At 41.3% G+C, this 24,115-nt stretch overlaps 4 protein-coding genes across 5 annotated transcripts; 2 read left to right on the forward strand and 2 right to left on the reverse strand.

Annotated features, from left to right (window-relative positions):
• Positions 1-644: 644 nt before the first annotated feature.
• dpep2 (dipeptidase 2) lies at positions 645-3,928 on the reverse strand (the record flags this gene model as incomplete). Its single annotated transcript, XM_080843497.1, has 10 exons — positions 645-848; positions 1,229-1,364; positions 1,530-1,605; positions 1,694-1,778; positions 1,892-2,068; positions 2,556-2,625; positions 2,773-2,914; positions 3,238-3,367; positions 3,471-3,597; positions 3,903-3,928. 10 exons carry the CDS (start codon positions 3,926-3,928, stop codon positions 645-647), a joined length of 1,173 nt encoding a protein of 390 aa, XP_080699623.1.
• A 3,400-nt stretch (positions 3,929-7,328) lies between these two features.
• Positions 7,329-18,917, reverse strand: amfrb (autocrine motility factor receptor b). Of its 2 annotated transcripts, none has more exons than XM_080843802.1 (14): positions 18,907-18,917; positions 17,764-18,033; positions 17,577-17,669; positions 16,400-16,564; positions 15,536-15,688; positions 13,629-13,669; positions 12,863-12,995; positions 12,426-12,559; positions 12,086-12,196; positions 11,512-11,708; positions 11,040-11,143; positions 10,449-10,583; positions 9,919-10,115; positions 7,329-9,307 (listed from the first exon to the last, which is right to left on the reverse strand). In XM_080843802.1, the coding sequence occupies exons 2-14, from the start codon at positions 18,019-18,021 to the stop codon at positions 9,127-9,129; spliced, it is 1,902 nt and encodes a 633-aa protein (XP_080699928.1). In that variant the 5' UTR covers positions 18,022-18,033; positions 18,907-18,917; the 3' UTR covers positions 7,329-9,126. The 2 variants fall into 2 exon arrangements, with proteins under 2 accessions (XP_080699928.1, XP_080699927.1); XM_080843801.1 differs by lacking the exon at positions 18,907-18,917 and adding an exon at positions 18,653-18,894.
• A 1,819-nt stretch (positions 18,918-20,736) lies between these two features.
• LOC308369627 (leukotriene B4 receptor 1-like) lies at positions 20,737-21,732 on the forward strand (the record flags this gene model as incomplete). Its single annotated transcript, XM_080844128.1, has 1 exon — positions 20,737-21,732. One exon carries the CDS (start codon positions 20,737-20,739, stop codon positions 21,730-21,732), a length of 996 nt encoding a protein of 331 aa, XP_080700254.1.
• A 1,244-nt stretch (positions 21,733-22,976) lies between these two features.
• LOC308369290 (leukotriene B4 receptor 1) lies at positions 22,977-24,041 on the forward strand (the record flags this gene model as incomplete). The annotated part of the gene is made up of 1 exon (XM_080843651.1): positions 22,977-24,041. One exon carries the CDS (start codon positions 22,977-22,979, stop codon positions 24,039-24,041), a length of 1,065 nt encoding a protein of 354 aa, XP_080699777.1.
• Between the last annotated feature and the right edge of the window lie 74 nt (positions 24,042-24,115).

Raw genomic sequence — 24,115 nt, forward strand, 5'->3', positions numbered from 1 at the left:
ACATGCAAAACAACAGGTGATGAGGACTTTTCTGAATTCTGACTTTTCCAAAGAGTACATTCTGTTTAGTATTCCCCATGACTAGCGCACCAAAAAAAGATGTGATCCATCATTACAGTGAATGATTTTATCTTTACTGTCAAAATTACAAATAACTAAGAGATTTTCCATAACAAGCCCTGTGCTTATTATTTATGTTGTGAGCATTTTGAAACATGGATCACATTTTGGTCATGTGATGAATGATCCTGGAATCCTTCATTGTTTTGTTTGTTTATTTGAGCAAAATGGATAACAGGATAAAAAAAAAACATAGCGTATGAGAATAAACTGCTATGTATAGAAACCAAACACAGTATTATACTGTTATATTGTTGATGTTCAGTCAAAAACTCAGTGTAAAATATTGATGAATAATGACGTTAGTTTCAAAGTTGGTGTCTGGTATTCGGTTGACATCCGTTTCCTTTTTTCAGTCACTTTACTCAGATCCTGATACAGTCTATATCCTTGCTGTTCTGCTATCCACAGCCACATAAGATATCTTGCAAATTGGAAATGATTAGAGTCAACAAAGTCCACAGATGGAGGCTACATGCAAATAAAGTGCTACATCTGACCTGCTAGCTATCAGTATAATACCTCTACTGAAGGAGCAGACAGAACAGGAGTGTCATCCACATGACAGCTCCATCAGCCAGGCAAATGCTCTTGTTTTTGAGCATGAACGTCTTGACGGAGTTATGGTTTGGCTTGGGAGGCCTCAGTTCCAGACGGCACGGGTTTTCAACCTCCTTTAATGGGATCTCTGCCTCGCTGGCACGGGTGTCTTCCAATACGTCTCGGACCTGAGAAAGTGAACCCATAGAATAATGACCCAACCACAAACTTGTTTTGAATTGTTTGTCACATATTTTCTTAGGCGGACACACATGTTTACAAACATTTGATTGTGATGTCAGAGCAAATGCAAATATTAAGTATACTATAGTCACCACGAAACAAACTAGCATCAACAAATTAAATTAAACCTTGTTTATAAATACATACTGTATGTGAAATAATTAAGTAAGCAAATTAGGCAAAATAATTACAAAAATAATTGATATAAATCGATATTGGAAGAATCAGGTGGTACAATTGATAGATAGGCATGGTCAAAGACCATTATGAGCTAAGTCAGTACACTTAATGGGATTTCTTGTGGTGTATTCATGAGCCCACTCACTCGCTCTACGTCCTCAAACACCCGGATGAAGTTGAGTCTGAGCACTCCTGCCAACTCTGCCTCTGTCCAGTTCCTCTGCAGAAGCTCCTGGATCAGGGCGGGATATTTGGACACATCCTCTAAGCCCTCTGGGAAGCTACAAATCAGGGATCCTGCTTTACCATAAAAGCTCTGAAGGAACTGAGGTACTGGACACCACGCATGTTAGTCCCTCACTACCCGCCGGGAGGTTAACAGTAATCTGTCTGCCACATTGTGTATCACAGTACACAGTATCAGATCTGGGAAAGTTCATACTTACTTAGAGGCTCCATCAAAGTCCCCTCCGATCCCAATGGTTTCAGCCCCAACCTGCCTCTTAATATGGTCAAAATGGTCTGAAAGAAACAAATGTTAAAGTAATGTATTCTTAACTTGTTCGCAGGGTAGCATATAGTACAATAGTGGACATGAATGACTTCTCACCAGCAACAACTGAGATGTTTGCTTCGCGACCACAGCCTACAAACTCGTTGTACAAAGTGACCATAATAAGCCCCTTATTCCTTTTCTTAAAAGACAACAACACAGGAATGTCAAGCTTCCAAACCACAAGTATGAGACAGAGAAAGTAATGACAAATTGTGGGACTTTTTTTGCCAGCATCAGTGCGTTGAGGCTGACCAGTGCGTGTAGCAGATTGTCTGGAACGTTGCGGTCATGGTTGCAAACAGTGTAGGCCGAGGAGTGGCTGAAGATGACGGGAGCCTTGGAGATGTTCAGCACTGCCCATGCAGTGGCCCAGGAGGAATGCGAGAGGTCAACGATCATTCCTAGTCTGTTCATCTCATCCACCACAGCCTAGAGAAATGGACCGCACTGACACTTTACTCATCAGCATTGCACAGTATTACACATTAACATCTCACTGTGTGTGTGGGATGCAGATATTAGTTTAAATGTTCCTAATTCTGAGATCAAAATGGGCAACATATCTCCTTCCTATTATTTAACCTTGACCCTGTGTAGATTGGATCTAAGGCTAATGTTATTTGGATACGGCTTTGCATCTCAAACAGATTCAATCTGATGCATTGTAGAGATAATCTGTACAGGCCTGTATCTTGTTGCTTGTGAAGGTTTAACCTGTTTTTGGAACATACTGTTCTTTTCTTAATCCCTGTTATTCTTGTAGTACAGGTCATACCATGGCAGCCCCCATACTTAAACTGTGCAGACTTACAAAACAATTTGATTTGAAAACAGAAATTTTACATTGACCTTTAATGAGCTATATATCCATTATGAATAAAAATGTATCAGTTCAGTTGATAGTTCAAAATCTCACCTCTCCAAATTCTGATAAACCGCTATTCTTCTCTTTATAAGCTGTATAAAGTTTTGATGACGATTCAGCCCTTAAAGGAAAAACAGCATATGTTATTGAGAGAGGGAGGATTTCGGGCCTTACTCTTTATTGGTGGATACTCATCTTGTTCTCTGTCAGAACTGGTGCAGATATAATTACAGTAGATTAGACACATCAAGATGAGACATGACTTCACCAGGGTGTATTGCAGGTGTGAGTCAGAGCCATTGACCGCACTCCTAGTCTGTAGAACATGCGCAGGGCAGGCAGAGAGCTGTCTATGATGTGACCCCCCTCCAGGCTCAGCATACAGGCAATCTTCATGGTATTCCTCAGGCCTTAATGGGAAACAAACCAAACAAATGATGATAAATGCTGCAACTTACAAGCACAGAGAAAACTAAATGAGGAAATGCTCTGAAATTGCAAATAATGGAATGAAAAGTCAATGAACAGCTTCCTGATGCCATTACTGATCTCAGTTGCATACCACAATTACATCATAATGAGTTCCCGTCCCGAAGGGAAAATTAATCCAATCCATCTAAGGCTGAAAAAAAGTATACTGGGGGAACTCAATGAAGGAAAAATGGCTGATTTGTACAACAAAGGTTAGGCCTGTTTTCCACATTTCGTCACAATTTGACTGTGTTTACTGTACCCTCGGACGTAGTGACCAGCTTAAAATCTGGCCATTCACTACACAGACGGAGAATCACATCAATTTGTTCAAGGGCCAGCCGCACAGCATCTTTGTCTTGGGCGGTACACATAACATACGCAGCAAACACCTGCCATAACACAAGGCAAACAGAACATATCTATCCTGGTTGAAATCACTGGATGACAGTAAAAAAATATATTTTCCATGGGATGAGTAAAGATTCACATCACCTGTGCCCCAACGTGACCAGAGTGAAGGCGATTTATATCTGTGGCAACATGTGGAATGTTGTATGGGTCAACCTGACTGAGTTTGTTTTTATGCCTGATCCTTAGTTGTAGTGCTAGATCATTGTGTCTAAATGGAGAAATATTATTTTACATATTCATAAATTATTTTTAAAAAAGTGCTTGTAAGTACAAATCTGCAAAGCAAATTTGATGGCTTGATTTTATTAGGGATAAAAAAAAAGCTATAGATAACCTACAGATTTCAGCTAATCAGGTTCAAACATCATCATAAATAAATAATAGCAGCCTGCAATTAGTTATGGTTAAACTAGGTTCCAGCATCCAACACAAAAACACTAAGTTACCATCATCAACAACAACTACCACTACTACAATATGAATGCAAGCTAAAAAAAATAAATAAAAACTTACCCGTCTATTAGTGAATATTTTGCCATTAGGTCCAAAGTTTGCTTTTCGAAACTTGACACAGAGTTACCATCACAGTGGACCAAGAAGACACTCCATGAATACATCCAGGCAACATGGTATCCAATTGAATGAGTCAGCATTTCCTGTTTAACACCAACATGTGTTTGTGCACAAACATCATTATCGTGTCCAATTAAATGTTTTGGAGCACTGTATAAATTATAAACTAGAGCAATTCGAGCCTGAACCTTCTACAGGTAAACTGCACAGTGTCTGTCAAACTTAAAGAATACCCGGTATTTAACTTGCCATTGACATTAGCAGGATGAGGAAGAAGTAGGCCACAGATAGAAAGACTAAGACAGAGCTATAACGTTTTACTATGTAAAGCAAACCTTATAACACCACAGATTCCACCAGTAAACAGGAAAGGCCTACATGTTTGTGAAGTGGTGCAACGGTATGGGACATAGCTATCAAATGTGTGGGCCGCAACATGGCTAACAAAACGTTTACCTTTTAAATATAGTTGATAGGGGGTTATCATGAACACCCAAGAAAAAGTGATTAATTGGGCAGGCTATAGTCTGTTTCTTCATTACACAAAATAGCTAGCCTCAGCTTCAGTTATGGAGAAACTGATTAATGTGAATGTTGACACTGGATAGGCTACTATGCGGATGCTGCGGCATGGGACACGACACGGTTTGCCCATCAGGGGTTCAGTTGACTTTAAAGGGAGATTCTATCGGTGGCAACGCTGGGCGTCTGATGGCTGCTGTGGAGCTTTCAGTTAGACAGGAGCCGTTTCATTTCCATCCCATTGGCGCAGCTTTTAATGCCATTATCATCCTTTATTACAGTATCTTTCCCTAACTTATTTGCGTCAGCAACCAGTGAAACGTATGAAACTATGGGAAATGTGTGCTCACAGTCGTTCGTTTAAGTTTTTTTTTTTTTTTTTTGCCTTAAATTAGTTTAATTTCATACATTTGGGAGGTTTTTTTCCTAAATATATCACATTAATCAGGACACTGGCTTCTTTTCTGGTACATTTACGACTTTAATCTCGGAAATGTTGAGATTTTCCTCGGAATAAGAAGACTATAGTTTACTATAGGATAGGCCTACTATGCAATAGGAGGTTACAACATTGTCATTGTCAGTAGCCCTTCATTAGCATGATTAAATATCGAACTGCCACAGCAGGCGTTGCCTTATGTAACGTGAACTTTTCTACAATGTGAAATGTTTCACAATAACACACTAAATGAAAAAGATGAAAAAGAAAACATTTAAGGCCGAATTATGCTCTGTTTTAGACGTAACGCGTAAGCACGTAAGATACACAACCCCCCCTTGCGCGGTAAAATACCCCCCCTTACGTGCTTAAGTGCGTCGCCCAAAATTCCTGACTATGCGACTAAAACACTACGGCCCTACACAGCTCGCAAAGGCTGTGATTGGCCGGCTACCACAGCCTTTCACAGAGTCTCACGTTTCCGGGTTAATAGCATACAGTCTTTTTTAGACCCAGATATTTTTTTAAATCATGAATACCCTGCAGACCTCTCACAAGCCTTTTCTTATGGATTAGGAACAAACATAACAGAAGAGGTCCGAAGACATGAACTCCTTTACAAATCTTTAAACACTTATAAGGACGCTCAAATTACCGCGAATATCCCACTCACCCGGGATTGTTTGGAGAGAATGTGGTCATTCACGAACAAAGGTACTTTCATATTCATTTTCCGCCACTTGTGAGTAATGGCGATATCTTTCATTGAGTTCATATTGACGTGAATCCATCAATTGCACCAGCGAGTTTGATAGAATGAGCCCGGTCTGCTCATATACAAAAGTTAACAGTAACCTGCCGTTACCTTGTGGCCAGCACCATTGTAGTTACAAGCATTGACAACATGATGAGATTCTCTCGCCGTTTACCACCTCATCTTTGAATAATGTAACTCATAAACACATCGTTTTAAAGCCTGTCGCAGTCATTAAAAGATGTCAATAAACGAACTTTTGCGTCATGTGCTGTCTTTTTCGCCACTGGTACTGAATTGCCAACATTTGTATTTTGTGTAACACATGTATTCATAACATCAAGCCTTTCGCCCACTACACTTTCATGCTCCGGTAAGTTTTTTTTCCCTTTGTCCTGCTGCAATAAATAGGCTTACTTAACTCAAAATAAATCTACAGTTCTGGCGTCAATTTGCTTTGCAACACGCAACACGGCTCACAAGCCTTGCAACACGGCTCTGCGTCTAAAACGAACCTTAAATCAAAACTTGTCTAAAACAAGTTCCTTGTGTAAATTACGTGCTTACGCGTTACGTCTAAAACAGAGCATAATTCGGCCTTTAGTTAATTGCTGTAGGGTAGCCTAAAGTTCAGTGACGTGCAGTGAGGTCAGCGCCTAGGTAGGCAGTTGGCATTCACAAATCCAAGCGCGCTACACGGCTCTGCGTCTAAAACGAACCTTAAATCAAAACTTGTCTAAAACAAGTTCCTTGTGTAAATTACGTGCTTACGCGTTACGTCTAAAACAGAGCATAATTCGGCCTTTAGTTAATTGCTGTAGGGTAGCCTAAAGTTCAGTGACGTGCAGTGAGGTCAGCGCCTAGGTAGGCAGTTGGCATTCACAAATCCAAGCGCGCTACTCCAGCGCAGCACAGGATCGCTAACATGTGAGTCAGACATGGGAATGAAAGTAGCGCATAAAAGCTATGACAGAACTAAGCTATACAAGAACATTAACGGTATTAAAAGACAGTGAAATAAAATAACCCAGATGGATTTCAAGACACTATATCGTCATCATTACCATTGCACACTGAGTCAGGTTACATCCGTCAGCATCCTCCTCTGTGTGTATAGGGGTGCAACGGTATCACAATCCTCTGTAGCTTTAGAAGTAGATATTAATTAGCCTGAGCAGCCTTAGTGTGGGGTTGAAAACATGGCGCCGCTCACCATAACCAGTACCATTCCTTACTCTATAGATTTAGCCAAAAGTCCTCAAACTCTCAAACTAAACGTCAAAGCAGTGAAGACAGCAGAACCTACCCTTGCCATTGAGAAGAAGCGAGCTTGTGCACCGCACGATAAAACATATATCACAGTAATATATTACAGTGTAATACTAGTAAATATATTAAAATTTGAATGTTTTTACGAATGTGTTGTAGTTATCAAAACTTACTGTAATCCTCCAGAGCGCCACAAACCTACACTGTCGTGTAGCTCACACAATAAGCATCTTATATAGACTAGACATATTTGGATTTGCTCCACCCAGGCATTTTACATTTCACTTTATTTTTTCTAGCCTTTGAATTCAGTTTCAGCACTGCCCTCTACTGATGAGCCAAGTTATGGGTGCTTATAAACAAACGAGATAAAGACAGTAGATTGATTAAACCTTAATTTAAAAACTTTAATTAGCAGATAAAATCATAATGGTACAATAATAATGCATATAAAAACTAATTCATTTCAGCACTGACACTACTCTCCAATTTAGGCACAATAATTTAATAAAGCTCTATCAGTAGGCCCTACAGTCCATCTCTTGTTGAGAAAACATTTCAGACCATCATCAACAATGTTGGAAAAACCTCATTTTGAAAAATAAAGATTTCACAAATAAAAGGATATAGTTGACCAAAGTTGTTTGCACAGGGCAAACAGGTGAATGTCCAATGACCTAAAATAAAATTAAATCTCCCATTGCACAGCTCACATTATGGCATGGCCAGGTATGTTAGTTTCTCTCTGCTGACGTTCAAAGACCTACAGGAAATCAAATGTAATACCTTTGTTGGAGTTTTGCACAACATATATAAAACAACAATGGTAACCTTGTGGCCAGGCACTGCAATAGCACCTTAAGGTCTTCAGGCCATGCACTCAAGTGTTTGTTAGGTAAAAGGAAACCGTTACTGTTAATGGGACACATTAGCCCACCTCACTCAAATAGGCAAACAAATGCAAATAGCTCTACATTACTCTACATAACCCCCAACATAGTACTTGGAGTCTCGTTGTTAAGGAGATGCAGATTATTCCTGGGGAAAAAAACTTCTCTGTGTGTCAATGCTTCAACACTTTTCTTTTCTATATTTTAGTTTGAATACCACGTGGGGAAATGGATATTTCGAGACTGTAAAAAAGAAACCCATACATTCTTCAAATATTGATCTTTAAAAGTAAAAATCTCCTTTGCAGTCTTTGATATAACAGTCAATGATACTAACTGAAGGCATACGCAAGGTAAGGTAAGATAACAGTAAAGCAGCAGTGATGGGGTGGGTTTGTGTCATGGACTGAACGGAATAAGAAACGAAGATGTCGCCATCCACTTACACTGGACAAATAAGATGAAGAGACTAGAGGAAAAAATGCATTTTGACAAAAGTTCCATGCGGTGTTCGAAAACAATAATACCTGTTAAAATGACATATAAGCTGATAGTGTCTTCCCAGGAAGACAATGATGTGGATGTCTGATATATCACCATTAGATTAGAAGGAATAATATAGATGAATTATGACCAGACCATACCTAAAGTTTGTCTCCATTCAACAGTGGTGCCAGATGAGAATACTCTGGTGGTAGATTCTGGCTCAAGAGCAATAAAGGTAAAAGAAAAGAGAAAGCCATGTGACGTGAGTATCCAGTACACTTGCAACAATGACATTCCAGGTTAAACCACAACTACAAACGGCAACCTCTTCTTCTCAGGACCCCCCCCCTTCCTCCCCAAAAAAAAGAAGAAAAAAAAGAAGCAACCACTATGTTGCTTGCTTTGACGCTGCACCACACAATTTCTGAACACAAACCATGCAGCAGCCATCTCAAACTCGCATGCTCCCCCCCGGGCACTTCCTAACGTCCCCTGCAACACTGACATCCGTTCCCACGCCACGCTCTTCGAAAGACCTTCTAGAAATAAATCAAGAGTATGAAGACAGTCTCCTCAGATCGATCAAATCTGGCTAAGGCAACCCTAGAAGCAGCAGCTCTCTGTTTTGTCTTGTCTGGTTTTCTGTAGGTAATTTTCAACTATTGTTTAAGAGAAGGCTGTGTGTGTGTGTGTGTGTGTGTGTGTGTGTGTGTGTGTGTGTGAGAGAGAGCGTGGGCCATTTGTACTGGTTCAGGTGTGTGTGTGTGTGTGTGTGCATTGCTTCAGGCTCCTCCATGTCCTGGCTCACTCTAAGGGGTCTTGCTGCCTATGCCCTTGGTGCTCGGCAGCCGCTGCCAGTGCGTGACGTTTGCGCAGCGCTGGGTTTGAGCTGGGCTCAGCCTCCTCTAGAGATGGCAACTCTTCATCTTCATATTCCTCGTACATGTCCTCCTCTTCTTCTCCTGGGCTCTTCTTAATAAACCTCCTGTGAGTTGTAACATACACAGATGTTATTAGCCAATACTGTACACTTGCCTCTTCTGAGCTCCAGACTATTTAGAGTGATTTCACAACTGTTTCCGCTGGGGGAAGATTCATTTTAGTCTGGTTGTGTGTTTCACAATCCCATATAATGAAGTCTTTTAACTTAGAGATGTTATTTAGAAATTGCGAGTTTTAAAGTGTAGTAATTGTAATGTGGACTTCTAATCTAGACTCATATATCAGGACTGCCTATGCCTTCATATCAGTGTACCTAAACAGACCACCAGAACACACACTTCATTACATTCGGGTCCTTTTCAGCTTTAAAACGTTCATTTTGTCACAACCTAAGCCTAATCTAACACAAAACGATCCACAATGATCGAGCCTTTATGATAAAAGCTGTACCTAATCTCTGCAGATGGGTGAATATCATAGAGGTGACAGTGCAGATTATGGGATGCTATGGTGAGATTATCACTTACAAGATACTACCTACAATATGTCCAGAATCTCTAAAAAACAAAATTAAAAGTGTGACAAGTCACACTTCACAGGGCAATGCTATTTTAGGAAGCCGTTTTAATTCACTGGCCCTGCAGGCTGCTGTACCTGCGTGCCTGCTGGAGTAGTTCCTCCTTCCTCTGCAGCAGCATCTTCTGCCGCTCCTCTGCAGACTTGGAGAAGCGGCTGCCTCGCACCTCAAGGCTCTCGGGTTCCGCAATCATAGTGTCGGAGGACAAGGAGTTGCTCCCCGCTGCCGACTCCTCAGGGGCCGCACTCATCTGAAGAGGGACCCGCTCCACTGACTGTTGTGCCAGACACAGACACAGACACACACAGCTTAAGAACAACCCTATGTCTGATGTATATTGTTGCTTCAGTCATCAGCACTGCATCATCTACAAGACTGTTTCACAAAAAAAAGGGCTTTACTTGCACCATTTATTATCTCGTAGCTTTTCTTACCCATGTTTATTTGTGTGTATTTTTAACATGCTGAAAATATTCCCCTATTCTGAATTCAGTATACCCATGAAGTGTTATCTTAGGTGTGATCTTCCATCTGAAACAGTCAATCTCCCACTAGCTGGCTACTAATGACCCTTACATGAAAGGTCAGGGCAAACTGCAGCACTCACCTGAGTAGGGAAGGGCACCTGGATGCGTCCTTCCAGTATATTATCAGTGGTGACCTCCACAGAGCGTGTGAGCTGGAGGTCCTGGAGGAGGAGGTTGTAAGGCACCTGGGGGAACATCTCCTGGATCTGGTGGGCCTGTGCAGGGGGTTAAAGGTACAAGATGTTACACACGTCACTGATAGCAGTCTGTCAGTGAAACAGCCAGATAAGCATCAGAGAGAGGAAGGCTTTCATTTCGGTTTTATTTTAGTTATGATACCACAATGTAGGCAGTCGCTTAGATGTTGAGTTAGACCATGGGAATCTAAATAACCTGTCTTAAGGGTCAAATCATCCGTACTGAATTCGGGCATCAAATTTGATCCGTTAGTGCGCAACATCCGCCATTTGCTACTGTTATGTACTGGCAGCAGGACAGTAGTAGGATGTTAAAAATCTCGCTACGCAATTTAACAACGTGTTATTTCATTAAATCACGCTAAATGTTTAATATGATAACTTCCCATGCAACACTCTGTAAGCCATCAGTCACAATTTGATAATTTTATATTTTTCTCTCCCTTCCCTCAACATAAACACTCTGTGTCATACCATAGAATTCATCTGGGAGTTGTTAGCCTGTGCAATACTCAGCATGTTGGTGGTGTGCATGACCTCCACTGAGAAACTGGGCAGCCAGCTGGCAATACGAGACCCTGAAAACCACCAAACCATATGAACTCACACATATATCCACCAGCAATTATTGAATGCTAAAGCAGACTGAACAATAACACAATCATTAAACATTTAAAAACAAAAATGCACACAAGAATTCTTGGAAACCAAAGTACCTTTGAACCCAGATTTACAAAAACATGAATGTAAGTAAATATACGAGTTTTGACTTTGCCAAAAACCAATAGTATTGGTGAATACACAAAAAACTAGCCTTTACTTCAAAGAGGCTGTAACATGTAGATTTAGGTGAGGCCAGGTAAAGCAAACAATACACAGTTCATCCGTCATAATGAAAGCCCACTGTTATCTCAGGTCACATCTGAGATCCTGCATGGGCCTTTACCATCAAAGTGGAAAAAGTGATTGTGCTGGTTGATATGGGGTCGGGTGTCTGCAGCAGGGCCCCCAGGGGCCAGGTTCCCATCCAGTGGTCCCCTCTGCTGAGGGTCCCGGGGGTGGGGGCGGTCTCCACTGATGTTCAGGGGCAACCGGCAGGTCGGGCATGAGGTGTCCTGCTCCAACCAAGAACGCAGACAGGAACTGGGACCCACATGGGAACATGCAGCGTTATAACACAACAGCACTGTAACCTACTCATGCACATGCAAGTACACAACACCCACACACACAGATCAAATAAGGGTAGCAACATAGCCAAATCACTTGGTATACTCAGGTAGTCAGGTAGTCAGAAAATTAAACAAATGCAATGAAATTCTTGAAGATACATTGAATGGGAATATACTGGAAATGTATCATAACCTCAGGATTACATTTTGCTCATATCATTTTTACCACAATCATTTTCCATTTTAATCCTCCACAAAACAAACACAAAAAAAATGACAGATGAACCTATCCATCTTGTTAGACACAGAAAACAGTGCTGATTCAGCCTCAGACTAGCTGCAACGTACTTGTGGAAGAGGTGGCCACATGGCAGCTTGCGTGCAGTGTGCATGGTATCCCAGCAGATAGCACAGTCATCGTTATTGGTTGCTAACTCCTCTGCGGTTGCCACTGCAAATCTGTGAAAACAGACAGTGAAATTAGTCCCACACACACACACACACACACACACACACACACACAAACAGTCAAGGTCCACCAATGCTCTCAGGTGGCTCTCGAGACTTCCTGTATTCACCCATTCAGAACCTGGCCAAGGATTACTGACTCACTAAATCCGTGCCGTAGGCTGGGTCATTATATAACCAGGCCAGCAGTAAGTGAGATGTGCTACGGCTAAGGGCAGACCTGGCCTCCATGTTGTTGATGACGCGGAGGTAGTTCTTGTGGCGGCGCAGGCGGCGTTGCACCTCGTGGAACAGGTAGCGCAGCTGCATGAAGATCACCAGGCTGGCCATGGACAACCAAATGTTCCCAAAGAGCTGGGGAGAGAGGAAAAGAGAGAAAGAGTGAGAGAGAAAGACAAAAGAGATTGAGAGAGAGAGAGAGAGAGAGAGAGAGAGAGAGAGAGAGAGAGAGAGAGAGAGCGAGCAAGAAACGATTGAAGGAAGGGTCATTCATTCATTGCTAATTTATGGTTTGTAGCAGAGGGCCATTTAGATGATGCTTTCCTCTATGCCCTTTTACCGTGTCGGGAGAACACATTTCATAATTCTCCCTGATAAATGAGGCTCTTTTCCCAGAACTGATGGAGTTCAAACTGAAACACGGCTCCTGCAACTTACCAACATGTGGATGTGATGCATGAGATCCAGCGACAGCATGACCATCTCCATAACAAAGTCGGTATAGTAGATGTGGCTGCCTTTGCCCTCCCAGGTGCCCTCATGGTTTAGATCCCAGAGGTGAATGGAATAACTAATGGAATAAAGGGGGGGGGGGGGTTCAGTGATGACTTGTTTAACTTCGAGAGAATGTGGCTTCACATGGACACACAGCGTTTACGACTTTAAGTGTCTTGTCCAGCATACTGACAACTGAGGGCAACAGATCATGCAATAACAGTAAGAAAGTGTGCTTCTTTCAGTAGCGGTGATAAGTTATGATGATAAGCGGTGATAAGAGTGGTGATAGGTAATTTAAAATGGTTTTCAGGTAAGGTAAGGAAAAGCCAGCATCTTTTCAAAGTACAGAGGGTCAACATATCCTGAACAGCAACATAGCAACATGATCTCTATGTATATCAATGTTTTATAAACATAACACTAAGGTTTCCCCACATCAATCGATACAAAGCATTTAGACACTAAAATGCCTATGTGACTAGCCTACTTTTTGCAAGCTCAAATAGAATCCTTTAATTAATGAGTCTGCTTACTAGAGCTTGCCCTAATCTGCCTTCCCCTTTGCCTCACAATGCTGCCATTTCAGCTGATTCGATCTCTGGGCAAGCAAAGTTAAAGGGTCTTTCTATGAAACAAGCAGGAGAAGAGTAAGCCCAAGTACTCAAACAGAAATTAGATCATTATGTTTATGTTTGCTGAGGCTTACCGCATTATGACATGGCCAGTTCGTACAGTCACCAACATACACTGGAAAAAGAAGAAAAAGCAAAACTGAGGAAACCACATTGCAAAGCTGTAGGGAAGCTATAGAGTACGACTTCAAGGGGTTGCACTTGTGGGGCACATACAGAGCACACGTGCTAAACCTAGAGCTATCACTGCATCCACAACTGTAGGATGGCCAGGCCTTATTTCCATGTGGATAATGCCTATCCAACAAGACATCCTGCCATCCAATAGGGCCACTGGAACAAGACTAATTCAGATGATCCTGAAGAACACATTACTCAAATACAGATGCAAAGGCTTTTGAATACAGACGTGGAGAAAATTGTTGGTACCCTTCCGTTAAAGAAACGGACAAAGGTAATAGTAAATATAAATGTACTGAAAATTAACTTATCAAAATCAGACATTGCTTTTGAATTGTTGTTCAACAGAAGAATTAAAAAAATAAAACTAATGAAACTGGCCTGGACAAAAATGATGGTACCCTTAACTTAATATTTTGTTCCACAACCTTTTGAGGCAATCACTGCAATCAATCGATTTCTGTAACTCTCAATGAAACTTCTGCACCTGTCAACCGTTATTTTGGCCCACTCCTTGTGAGCAAACTGCTCCAGCGGTCTCAGGTTTGAAAGGTGCCATCTCCAGACTGCATGTTTCAGCTCCATCCACAGATGTTCAATAGGATTTTGATCAGGGCTCATAGAAGCCACTTCAGAATAGTCCAATGGTTTGCTCTTAGACATTGTTGGGTGTTTTAGCTGTGTGTTTTGGGTCATTAGTTGGAGGACCCATGCCCTGCGACTGAGACCAAGCTTTCTGACATTGGGCAGCACATTTCGCACCAAAATGCCTTGATGCACCCTGTGCCAGATGCAGCAAAGCAGACTCAGAACATAACCGAGCCTCTTCCATGTTTCGCAGTAGGTACAGTGTTCTTTTCTGTGTATGCTTTATTTTTGCGTCTCTAAACATAGAGCTAATGTGACTTGCCAAAAAACTCCAGATTTGTCTCATCTGTCCAAAGGACATTCTCCCAGAGGCCCTGTAGCTTGTCAATATGCATTTTGGCAAATTCCAGTCTCGCTTTTTTATTATTTGCTTTGTGAATTGAAGTCCTTCTCGTTCAACTTTGGCTCAAACAGCGACGGATGGTGTGATCTGACACTGATGTACCTTGACCTTGGAGTTCAGGTCTTATCTCTTTAGAAAGTAGTTCTGGGCTCTTTGGTTTCGATTCGTATTATCAGTCTTTTCAATTTGTCATCAATTTTCCTCTTGCAGCCACGTCCAGGAAGGTTGGCTACAGTCCCCTGGACCTTAAACTTCTGAATAATACGTTCTACTGTAGTCACAGGAATATCAAGCTGCTTGGAGATGGTCTTATAGCCTTTACCTTTAACATGCTTGTCTTTAATTTTATCCTTAGCTTTCTCTGGTCCATGATCAGCATGGTACACACCATGATACCAAACAGGACAGTGACTACTTTTCACCCTTTAAATAGGCAGACTGACTTATAACAGCTTTGAAGACATCTGTGATGCTAATTATTGGACACAACTTAGTTTAACATGTCCCTATGGTCAAATTATTTTCAATCTTTTCTAGGGGTACCATCACTTTTGTCCAGGCCAGTTTTTTTTTTTTAATTATTCTGTTGAACAACAATTCAAAAGCAATATCTGATTTTGATAAGTTAATTTCCAGTAAGTTTTTATTTATTATTACCTTTGTCAGTTTCAAGTTATTTCAGTGACCATTGTGGGTTTTTCCTTCTTTAAAGGAAGGGTACCAACAATTTTGTCCACGTCTGTATAATGCCTTTATCCTAAAGAAAATCACATGGGTGAGTTCATGGGTGTTTTACTTTTTTTTTTTTACCTCGGCAGCCATGAACGCCAGGGTGTGCATACCATGGGCCGACCCCCACAGCCCACACAGCACTCCCAGGCCACAGCAGGACAGTAGGAGGCCAGTCAGCAGGGACATAACCCGAATGTGACTGCCCAGGGGGGTGGTCGGCGAGAAGGAGAGCTACGGGTACAAACACACAATTACAAACATACATACACACAAACTTCTTTAAACACATGAGCTAACAGACACATCCCTCCGCAAGCATAGAGCAGCCTACTATGTCAGATATATGTGGGACATTATACATTAATGCCAAGAAGACCTTAGCACGGTCTTACGTAGAGAGGATAAATCACAGCCTCATGAAAACAAAAGAAGACAGGACAACCTTCTGCGACAACCTAAAATCTAAAAACAAGGAACATGCAGTTTTGCCACTGGCCTACATGCTCATAGCCTGCAATCATAATCTGACAACACATGAAAACAAGTTCCTGGTGTCCTAGCTTCTCAGAAGGCAAACATGAGCAGCCCATGCATAACCAAAACTCCAAGCCTCACGTGCTTTTGCCAGAGGCTATTTATAGAGGCAAACCTGAAAGAGATACTGTCTACCCATGTCACTCATTTAAAAGGATGAACTTGTCTCATATCATAGCAATTTGTCATAGTGTTTATCATACACAACAGTGTTCAGGGTGTTGCCATCATGCTATACAAGCAACTGCAAGAAAGCATAGAGCAGAGATGCAGGTATTCCATGTCTTCTTTTACATCACTCATGGCATCGCCAAAGTCCCTAAAGTTTGAAGACGCCTGCTAGTGGGAATGCAAGCTCACTCTCCTGTGTCTACATTAGAGTGGAATATGCACCAAAATGTTACTCACATATTCAAAGCGGTCCTTGCACAACTGAACCATGAGGTGGAGGAAGATGAGAGCAGCAAACCAGAGGCACCACATCACCACCTCTTCCACGGTCTGCACGTTCAGGACGCCAAAAATAAAGATGAACTTGTAGAAGATGAAGTTCCAGAACTTGTCCTTCAAGTGCTACAGACAGAACAGGAGCAGAGTTTGTGAGCTGGCAAGGGCTATCAAGGCACACAGAAATCCAGGTAAGAACTAGTATGCGAATTGCAGCGATTCGCATGGGAGAACCACTTCAACAGGGGAGGTGGTGCGCACGAGACGCAAAGGTGATTTACACGCCTTCGTGATTTTTGGGTGAATTACACGCCTTCGTGATTTTTGCGAGTGTATTTCTGTGAGTGTGTATTTTCTATTTCTATCAACAACTTTTAGGAAATAAATGACATTGCTTGACCGTGTAGCTATTTGTCTCTGTTTTGTTACCGCCTTTCAACCACGAAAATGAGTAAGATCTGCTATTTGTCTATGTTTTCTTACCGACTTTCAACCACGAAAATTAGTAAGATCTTTAGTAAGAGTCTTCGACTACTATTAACGTTAACTTTACGTTATCAACAACGTTTATCGTGACTAGTAGGCTCTATCGTGACGAGTAGGCTCTAGTAGTCAATAGGTCTACCATGTCCGCTCGCGCCCCTGCCTCTAGGTGATGAAATGCGTCTCGTCTCGTGTGCATCACCTCCCCTGGTGAAGCGGTTCTCCCATGCGAATCGCTGCAATTCGCATACCGGAACTTAGCTCCAGAAATCCACCTGATCACAGTGGACACAAGTATGAGATCTAATTGCTACCTGAGAAGGAAGGCACAAATAGAAATGCATCTGATAACACAAAATCATAACATAACCCCCTCAGCCTTCAAATGTCTTCTATTTTAGGCCTCAAGACTGAGAGGTAACCACTTCCACGGTGGCAAGCATTTCAACACTTTTGCATTTCATAAACTTTATCAAAAAGGATTTTTTTATTTATATCACAGCTGACCCCACAAAAGAAAAGCAGTATCAGTCATATAAGAAGGTGCTCTCATAAATGCTAGGCCTCATAAATGAAAGACTGCTTTCTCCCCATCATGTATGCATCTTCCTTTTTAAATGCTTAATGACTGTTTGGAATGTGAATTTTAACATACCTGCTTCTCACTGACTCTGAGGGGTCCAAAAACCATCCATTGGATGATTTTGGCGATGACCATAAGGGTGCAGCAAACCGTGTTGACAAGCACCTTGAGGTCAAATTTAAATCAGGTTTGTAAAAATAATACAATGACAGCTAAACGTTTGTATTTGCAGACAAAATATGATTAACATTAAGCTTACCCAAACGTAAACGCTGTCATTAATAAGGTACCACAACACTGTGGCGAACACAACTTCACTGTCCACATCTTGATCAGGGGGCTGGGTGGTGTCATAAACAGAGCCATGGGGAGCTTCGTCCAAAGATGACACCTTCAGCCTAAAATCTGTCAGGGTGCTGTAAGAGCTGTAGGTGCATCCTGCTAGCAGGACTACGCTGAGTGCTATGTACGTTTGCAAACTGGGCCATGGTAATCTCTCCAAAAACATCAGTGGCATTGCAACTGGAATCTTGAAATAAAAATGAGACAGTCAAGCTAAATCCTCACAATATTGTGGAGTTGAGAACCTTAAACTTTCAAGCAAGTTTATCTACCAATGTTAATAAGTTAGCCAACTGCGCCGTAAAACTTCACGCTTGCCAACACGTTCGGAAAGTCGTTCAACTGCGTGAACCAGACAGCTGGATAACTAATATTATGCTAGCAAGCTAGCTAGCTAGGTAGGTAGCTAACTAGGTTAATTCGAGGCTAATCATTGCTGAAACTTTCAACACCATAACGTAAGACTGTTTAACTAAAGAACTACAATATAATGTTTGATAGGTCCGCGTGTCTCTAAATTCAGGAAACTGGCCTTCCAAAATTATTATCAGATGGACAACGTCAGCAAACCGCGATTGGTAACGTATCGCTAATGTTAGGTAACCCTAAGATAGCTAGCATAGGATAACAAACTATCACTTGGCAGCTAAGCTCGTCTTGTAGCTGTTTCTACTGAACGATCCTTTGTCGCACGTTCGATTTGAACAAGATTAGCCAGCACACCAGATTTGTCACGATTACGCACAGAATTTACGTCTGCATTAGCTGATACTAGCGATCACATGAATTATCAAACTAAGGCTCACCTGACCTGGCTAGCTAACGTAGCAACTTTGATTCCAGGATAGCATGACAGGTACACGTCAATAGCGGCAGAGTTTGAAAAAGCTCATTCCAAGAATCAAGCTTTTCATTAGCATCTACCAAATCAGTCCCTCAAGCTTGTCAGTTACTCTTTCAGATATTTTTTGTCTGGGGTGGCTTTCCTCGCATAGTCCCAATACATGTTTACTCTTTCCCGACCACAGACCCCTTGGAAAGTGCAGAGTGAGAGACTTACTAGATTTTCTGTCCTGAGTGGAAGAAGTGATCTATGCTGCCACCTATCGGCTTGAGTGTAGCATGTAAGCCACTGGGACAGACAAATATCAGCAACTGTAACTCTGACCTTAACTTTAGAATGCATTATTTGTCGACATTACACGTTTGTTGACAACCATACCACAAAGCGGTCCTGGTAATTTGCTTGAATATCATCCAGAGTGTGTTCACGTTTGACAAAAGTTGGCGGCTACTACTTTATTTTTTCATGCATCTTTCCTGTCAGACCAGACGCCAGGTGCCTCGTAGGCTACAGTGTCGCACAGCCTGATCTTTTTTGTTAGCCTGGGTGCCAAACGTTTGTTCAGCTTGATCAGTGGAACGCGTACAAACGGATGGCACCCAGGCTACTTTTTTGTAGAGTCGGTGTTTTTTTTTTTTTGTACTGTATAGCGATACAAACTCAAGTCACTGAAGTAGCCCGCCTGTTACATTGAGCTGTGTCTGTGTCTCAATGACGCTGTATTGAATTTTTTTAAGGAGTAGTCGTTGCTGTGTAGCCCTATGTTGTTAGGCTTAGTGTTTTTAGTAATCATCTGTCTAATTAGTTTCTTGAGGCCTACTCTATACTCATAGTGTTGGTAATGGTATCGTTGTTGTTGTTATCATTGCTATTATTATTATTAATAATAATAATATTAATTGGCACACAATATTGTTTCTTGAATTATTTCTCATTAAGCTTAATTCTATTACTGCCTTTTCTGTTTTTCTAATGTCTTTTTAAATGTTTTGTTCACTTTGAACAAAAGCATCTGTTAAGTAGGCTACTATATCCATATCCATAACCATGTTATCATTTACAATATACATTATTACATCAATTTATTCAAGTATGTTATCATTTAAAACATACATTTACTTCATTTTACGATGCAAAGGTAAATAATGTAATCGATAATAATAATAATAACTTCATCGATTTATTAGATTTCTTCTAATTGATTTAAATTGAAATTCAATTTAATTGAACACTGTCATTTTTGATTGCCGTATTTTCATTTTCATCTTTTCTTTTGCACTTCTAGGCCTATTGGTAGATTCCATTATATTGGCATATTGGTATTTTGGCTATTAGGTAAAGGATAATATATCCGCCGATCAGTCTTGAAAAATGTATCCCAACAGGACAGACAGAACCCTGGCACGCAGTGGAACTATTTTGCAGCATTCTGAGGAGCCGAATAATAGACCAAATTAAATTATTTTAGATTTTCAGTATTTTACTATCCAGACCCAGCATAGCTACATTTGACTTTTGCTGTATGAGTAAAGCTCATTATTTCTACACAAATGACAAAAACATAAAACAAATTACAGTATTGAGAATGGAATGCAAAGAAGAATGTTTCTGGATGCTCTTAATTTGCAAGTTGAACTCAACAGAAAGTACTGAGCAGAAAGCATAATGGATTATTATACAGCTCTTCAGAATGCTGAAGAAAGTTCCATCCCAACGTCTGGAGGTTCGATAATTCTTGATAATGATCCTGTCGAAAAATATTTTTCAAGAAAGACCGGCACACTATACATTATCCCTTACTTAGGGGCATTCTCCATTTAGTTGTTATTTTGACAACAAAAGTGGCTTGAGTACGTGCACACTAAGTGCACACTAAGTGCACACTGCACATTTTCTCCTGACACTGACATGACATCTGAGCTGTCACACACCACATTTTGCAGAAGTAAAAACTATTTGCTGATGATTAAGAAACAGAAACAGAACTAATCTAGACTACACAGAACTGCTGAATTTTCATCAGTGAACATTCATTTTAAGCACAACATGAACACCTCCAGTACCTTCAACCCTAATGACACGACAATGGATGAGTGGTCCGTGGCAAGTATCCGTGTGGCTTGTGTGATTCTGAGCCTGTCCTTCCTGGTAGGGGCTCCTGGGAATCTGCTGGTGATCTGGACCATCCTGAAGCATGTCAAGAAGCGCTCCCACACAGTGGTGCTCATCCTCCATTTGGCTATTGCAGATCTCCTGGTGATCATCACCCTGCCCTTGTGGATTTACTCCTTGGCAAATTCCTGGATCTTTGGACAGGTCATGTGTAAGGCCACGGCCTATGTCGTGAATGCTTGCATGTACAGCAGTGTGTTCCTCCTGACCATTATGAGTGTGGAGCGCCTTGTGGCCATCCGCTACCCCTTTAAGATGCTCGGCCTGAAAAGTGTGGACATGTTGAACAAATGTTTGGGAGTCATGTGGTTCTTGGCATTCCTTTTAGGAATTCCAGTAATCCTGACCCTTTATGTGGACACGAATGATGATGGTACTCCTCAGTGCACTTTCAAAACATTCACCTCTGTGAGCGAGCTGTTTTGCGTCTGCCTGGAAACTTCCATGGGCTTTGTGATTCCGTTTTCCATTTTGGCCATCTGTTACTGTCAAGTGGCCAGGGAGCTAAAGCAGATACGTTCCACTGCCAAACGGAGGACAACAGTTCTGATCAGCAGTGTGGTGTTGGCCTTTGCCCTTCTCTTGCTTCCTCATCACATCCTCAACATCGCTGATGTTATCATCCTGTCAACTGGCATCTCTGAACCAACCTTCAAAGAATTTATTGTGCAAATCGCAGGTGCATTGGTCTTCATCAGCAGTGCAGTGAACCCAGTGCTGTATGCTTTTGCAGCGCGAAATGTCCAAGGTGGACTTAGGGATTCTGGCTTTGTTAGGCTATTCCTTGACGTAGCCTCCAATTCTTTGAAAAACAAACGTACTTTGAGAGTAGGAGAGGTTCAAGAGAGCACAACACAAAGTGAACTATAATATATGTAATAGACTACCTACAATAGCCTACCCTACCATACAATAAGATATCATTTATGTTATGCTTTGATAGCTGTAGAATAGGAGCATGTTAATATATGAATGACATGTGAAGTTGAAATTATGATGGTGTAACAACTTTTAAAATTTTGTTCATTAAAGATTTTAACTGCAGTGTCAAAAGGTGCAATGTCTTGTGTGTATAGCACAGCACTTGAGATTTCCTTGACGCCTTTTACATCACCATGAGTAGAGAAAGGACTAAATCAGGAGGAGAATGTTACCTGTACTAAAGAAAAGTGCAGTGATCCGCATCAGTATTGCTGTCACAATTAACCGGTCAGGTGATTTAAATAGAGTAAATGCAAATACAGAGTGATAATTGAACTATTGTCACAAAATAAGCTTATGTACCAAATTTAATGAAGGTGTACTTTTGGAAAGACTCGATTAAATAATGGCTGATCACTTTGAAAAGAATGTAATGAAGATTTCTCAGAGGCACAGCTGTCATTTTTCATGCCATTTTCAGAATTTACACAGTGAAATCCTAATATAAAGGTGATCCCAGGTATGATCTGATTCTATTCTTATGTCCTTCCTGCCATATACAGTGAAGGTTGAACACAATTACTGCTAAATAAATTAATAATTCTAATGAAGTCATAGTAAGTAAAGGATAACGGTTGCTGAGTTGTCCCGTTACACAAAGTTAATAGATATTAGACAATAGACATTATCTGTATTGACTTGAAATTGAATCTGAATGAAATCTTCCCCTCAGTCACCCATTCATGTGTGCACACACTCATGTATTCTCACAATCAACCAAACATGAATTAGTAAACCATAAATTCAGTTGTAGAACGTTTATTAAACAACATCTTAAAAGCTGATTTGTTTAAAAGAAATTAATTCATGTTACACACATTGAAAATAAAATCAATATTTTGTTTTTGATAAAGATATCTGAGTTATGTATCATATTAGATACACATGCTACTAACATTGTTGTCAGCAAAGCATTTTTATTTTTGGAGGAACTCAACTTCATATTTATTTGTCCTGAAATGTCTGCTTTTTAACTTGTCACAGCAACAAGGTTTTTTTTTTTTTTAAACCTTGTTCTTCATTTTTTACTTTCTGTCTTTCAAAAGAGGGAAGTAAAGGCTGTCTTAAGAAACAGTGTCTACTGCCTCTGATTCCTTAAAGGGTGCAGAGTCACTATAAACGTCCTTGTGAGTATGGCGAGTGCAGAGAGTCCGGCAGAGATACCAGGGACTGGGCTGGTGGTGGCTTGTGTGATCCTCAGCCTGTCCTTCCTGGTAGGGGCTCCTGGGAATCTGCTGGTGATCTGGACCATCCTGAAGCATGTCAAGAAGCGCTCCCACACAGTGGTGCTCATCCTCCATTTGGCTATCGCAGATCTCCTGGTGCTCATCACCCTGCCCTTGTGGATCTACTCCATGGCAAATTCCTGGATCTTTGGACAGGTCATGTGTAAGGCCACGGCCTATGTCGTGAATGCTTGCATGTACAGCAGTGTGTTCCTCCTCACCATTATGAGTGTGGAGCGCTTTGTGGCTGTTCGTTACCCCTTTGCCTCTGTTGGCTGGAGAAGAAAACAAGCTCTGCATAAGTTGCTGTTTGGTGTCTGGGTGGCATCCTTTCTCCTCAGTATCCCAGTCATTTCCTCGCAAGTGTTGGGTGATTATGCAGACCTAAAGATGTGTACCTTTACGGAGTACAACTCTGATACAGAAGAAATTATATTTTTGCTGCTGGAGACACTTGTGGGCTTCATTACTCCGCTCACCATTTTGGTGATCTGTTATGGCTGCCTGTACAGTCGCATTGCCCAGATGAACTTCAAGTCCAAACGCAAGTCGACAGGTTTAATTGCGGCAGTGGTTGTTGGATTTGTCATCTGCTGGACCCCTCATCACATTGGGAACATCCTCTCCCTGGTCTACATTGGCATCCAAACATCTCATCATGAGGCGGCCGTAAAGGTTGAGGAGGTTAGAGAAACCATGACCTTCATAGCGGGAGCCTTGGCATTTGTCAGTAGCACCATTAACCCAGTGCTGTATGTCTTTGCTGCGAGATCCTTTCGAAGTTCACTGCGTGAGACAGGGATACAGAAGCTTTTCCGCCACATCTCCAGCACAGCTTCTGGTGAGGGAAATAAAGACATATGTTTCACGTCCAAGAAGCAGACCTCTCACACCCAGTCATCACAGTGCCACACGGAATCAAAAGTTCAAATAGATCTCCTCATGGATATCTGTGATCAAGCTTCAACTTGATATCATGTGAGATTTTGTTGGGTTTTTGTTAAAGGGTTTTTAGCATAATCAATTTGCAAGATAAAAAATTACTA

Source organism: Sprattus sprattus (assembly GCF_963457725.1).
Source record: "Sprattus sprattus genome assembly, chromosome: 8".
NCBI classification, from domain to species: Eukaryota; Metazoa; Chordata; class Actinopteri; order Clupeiformes; family Clupeidae; genus Sprattus; species Sprattus sprattus.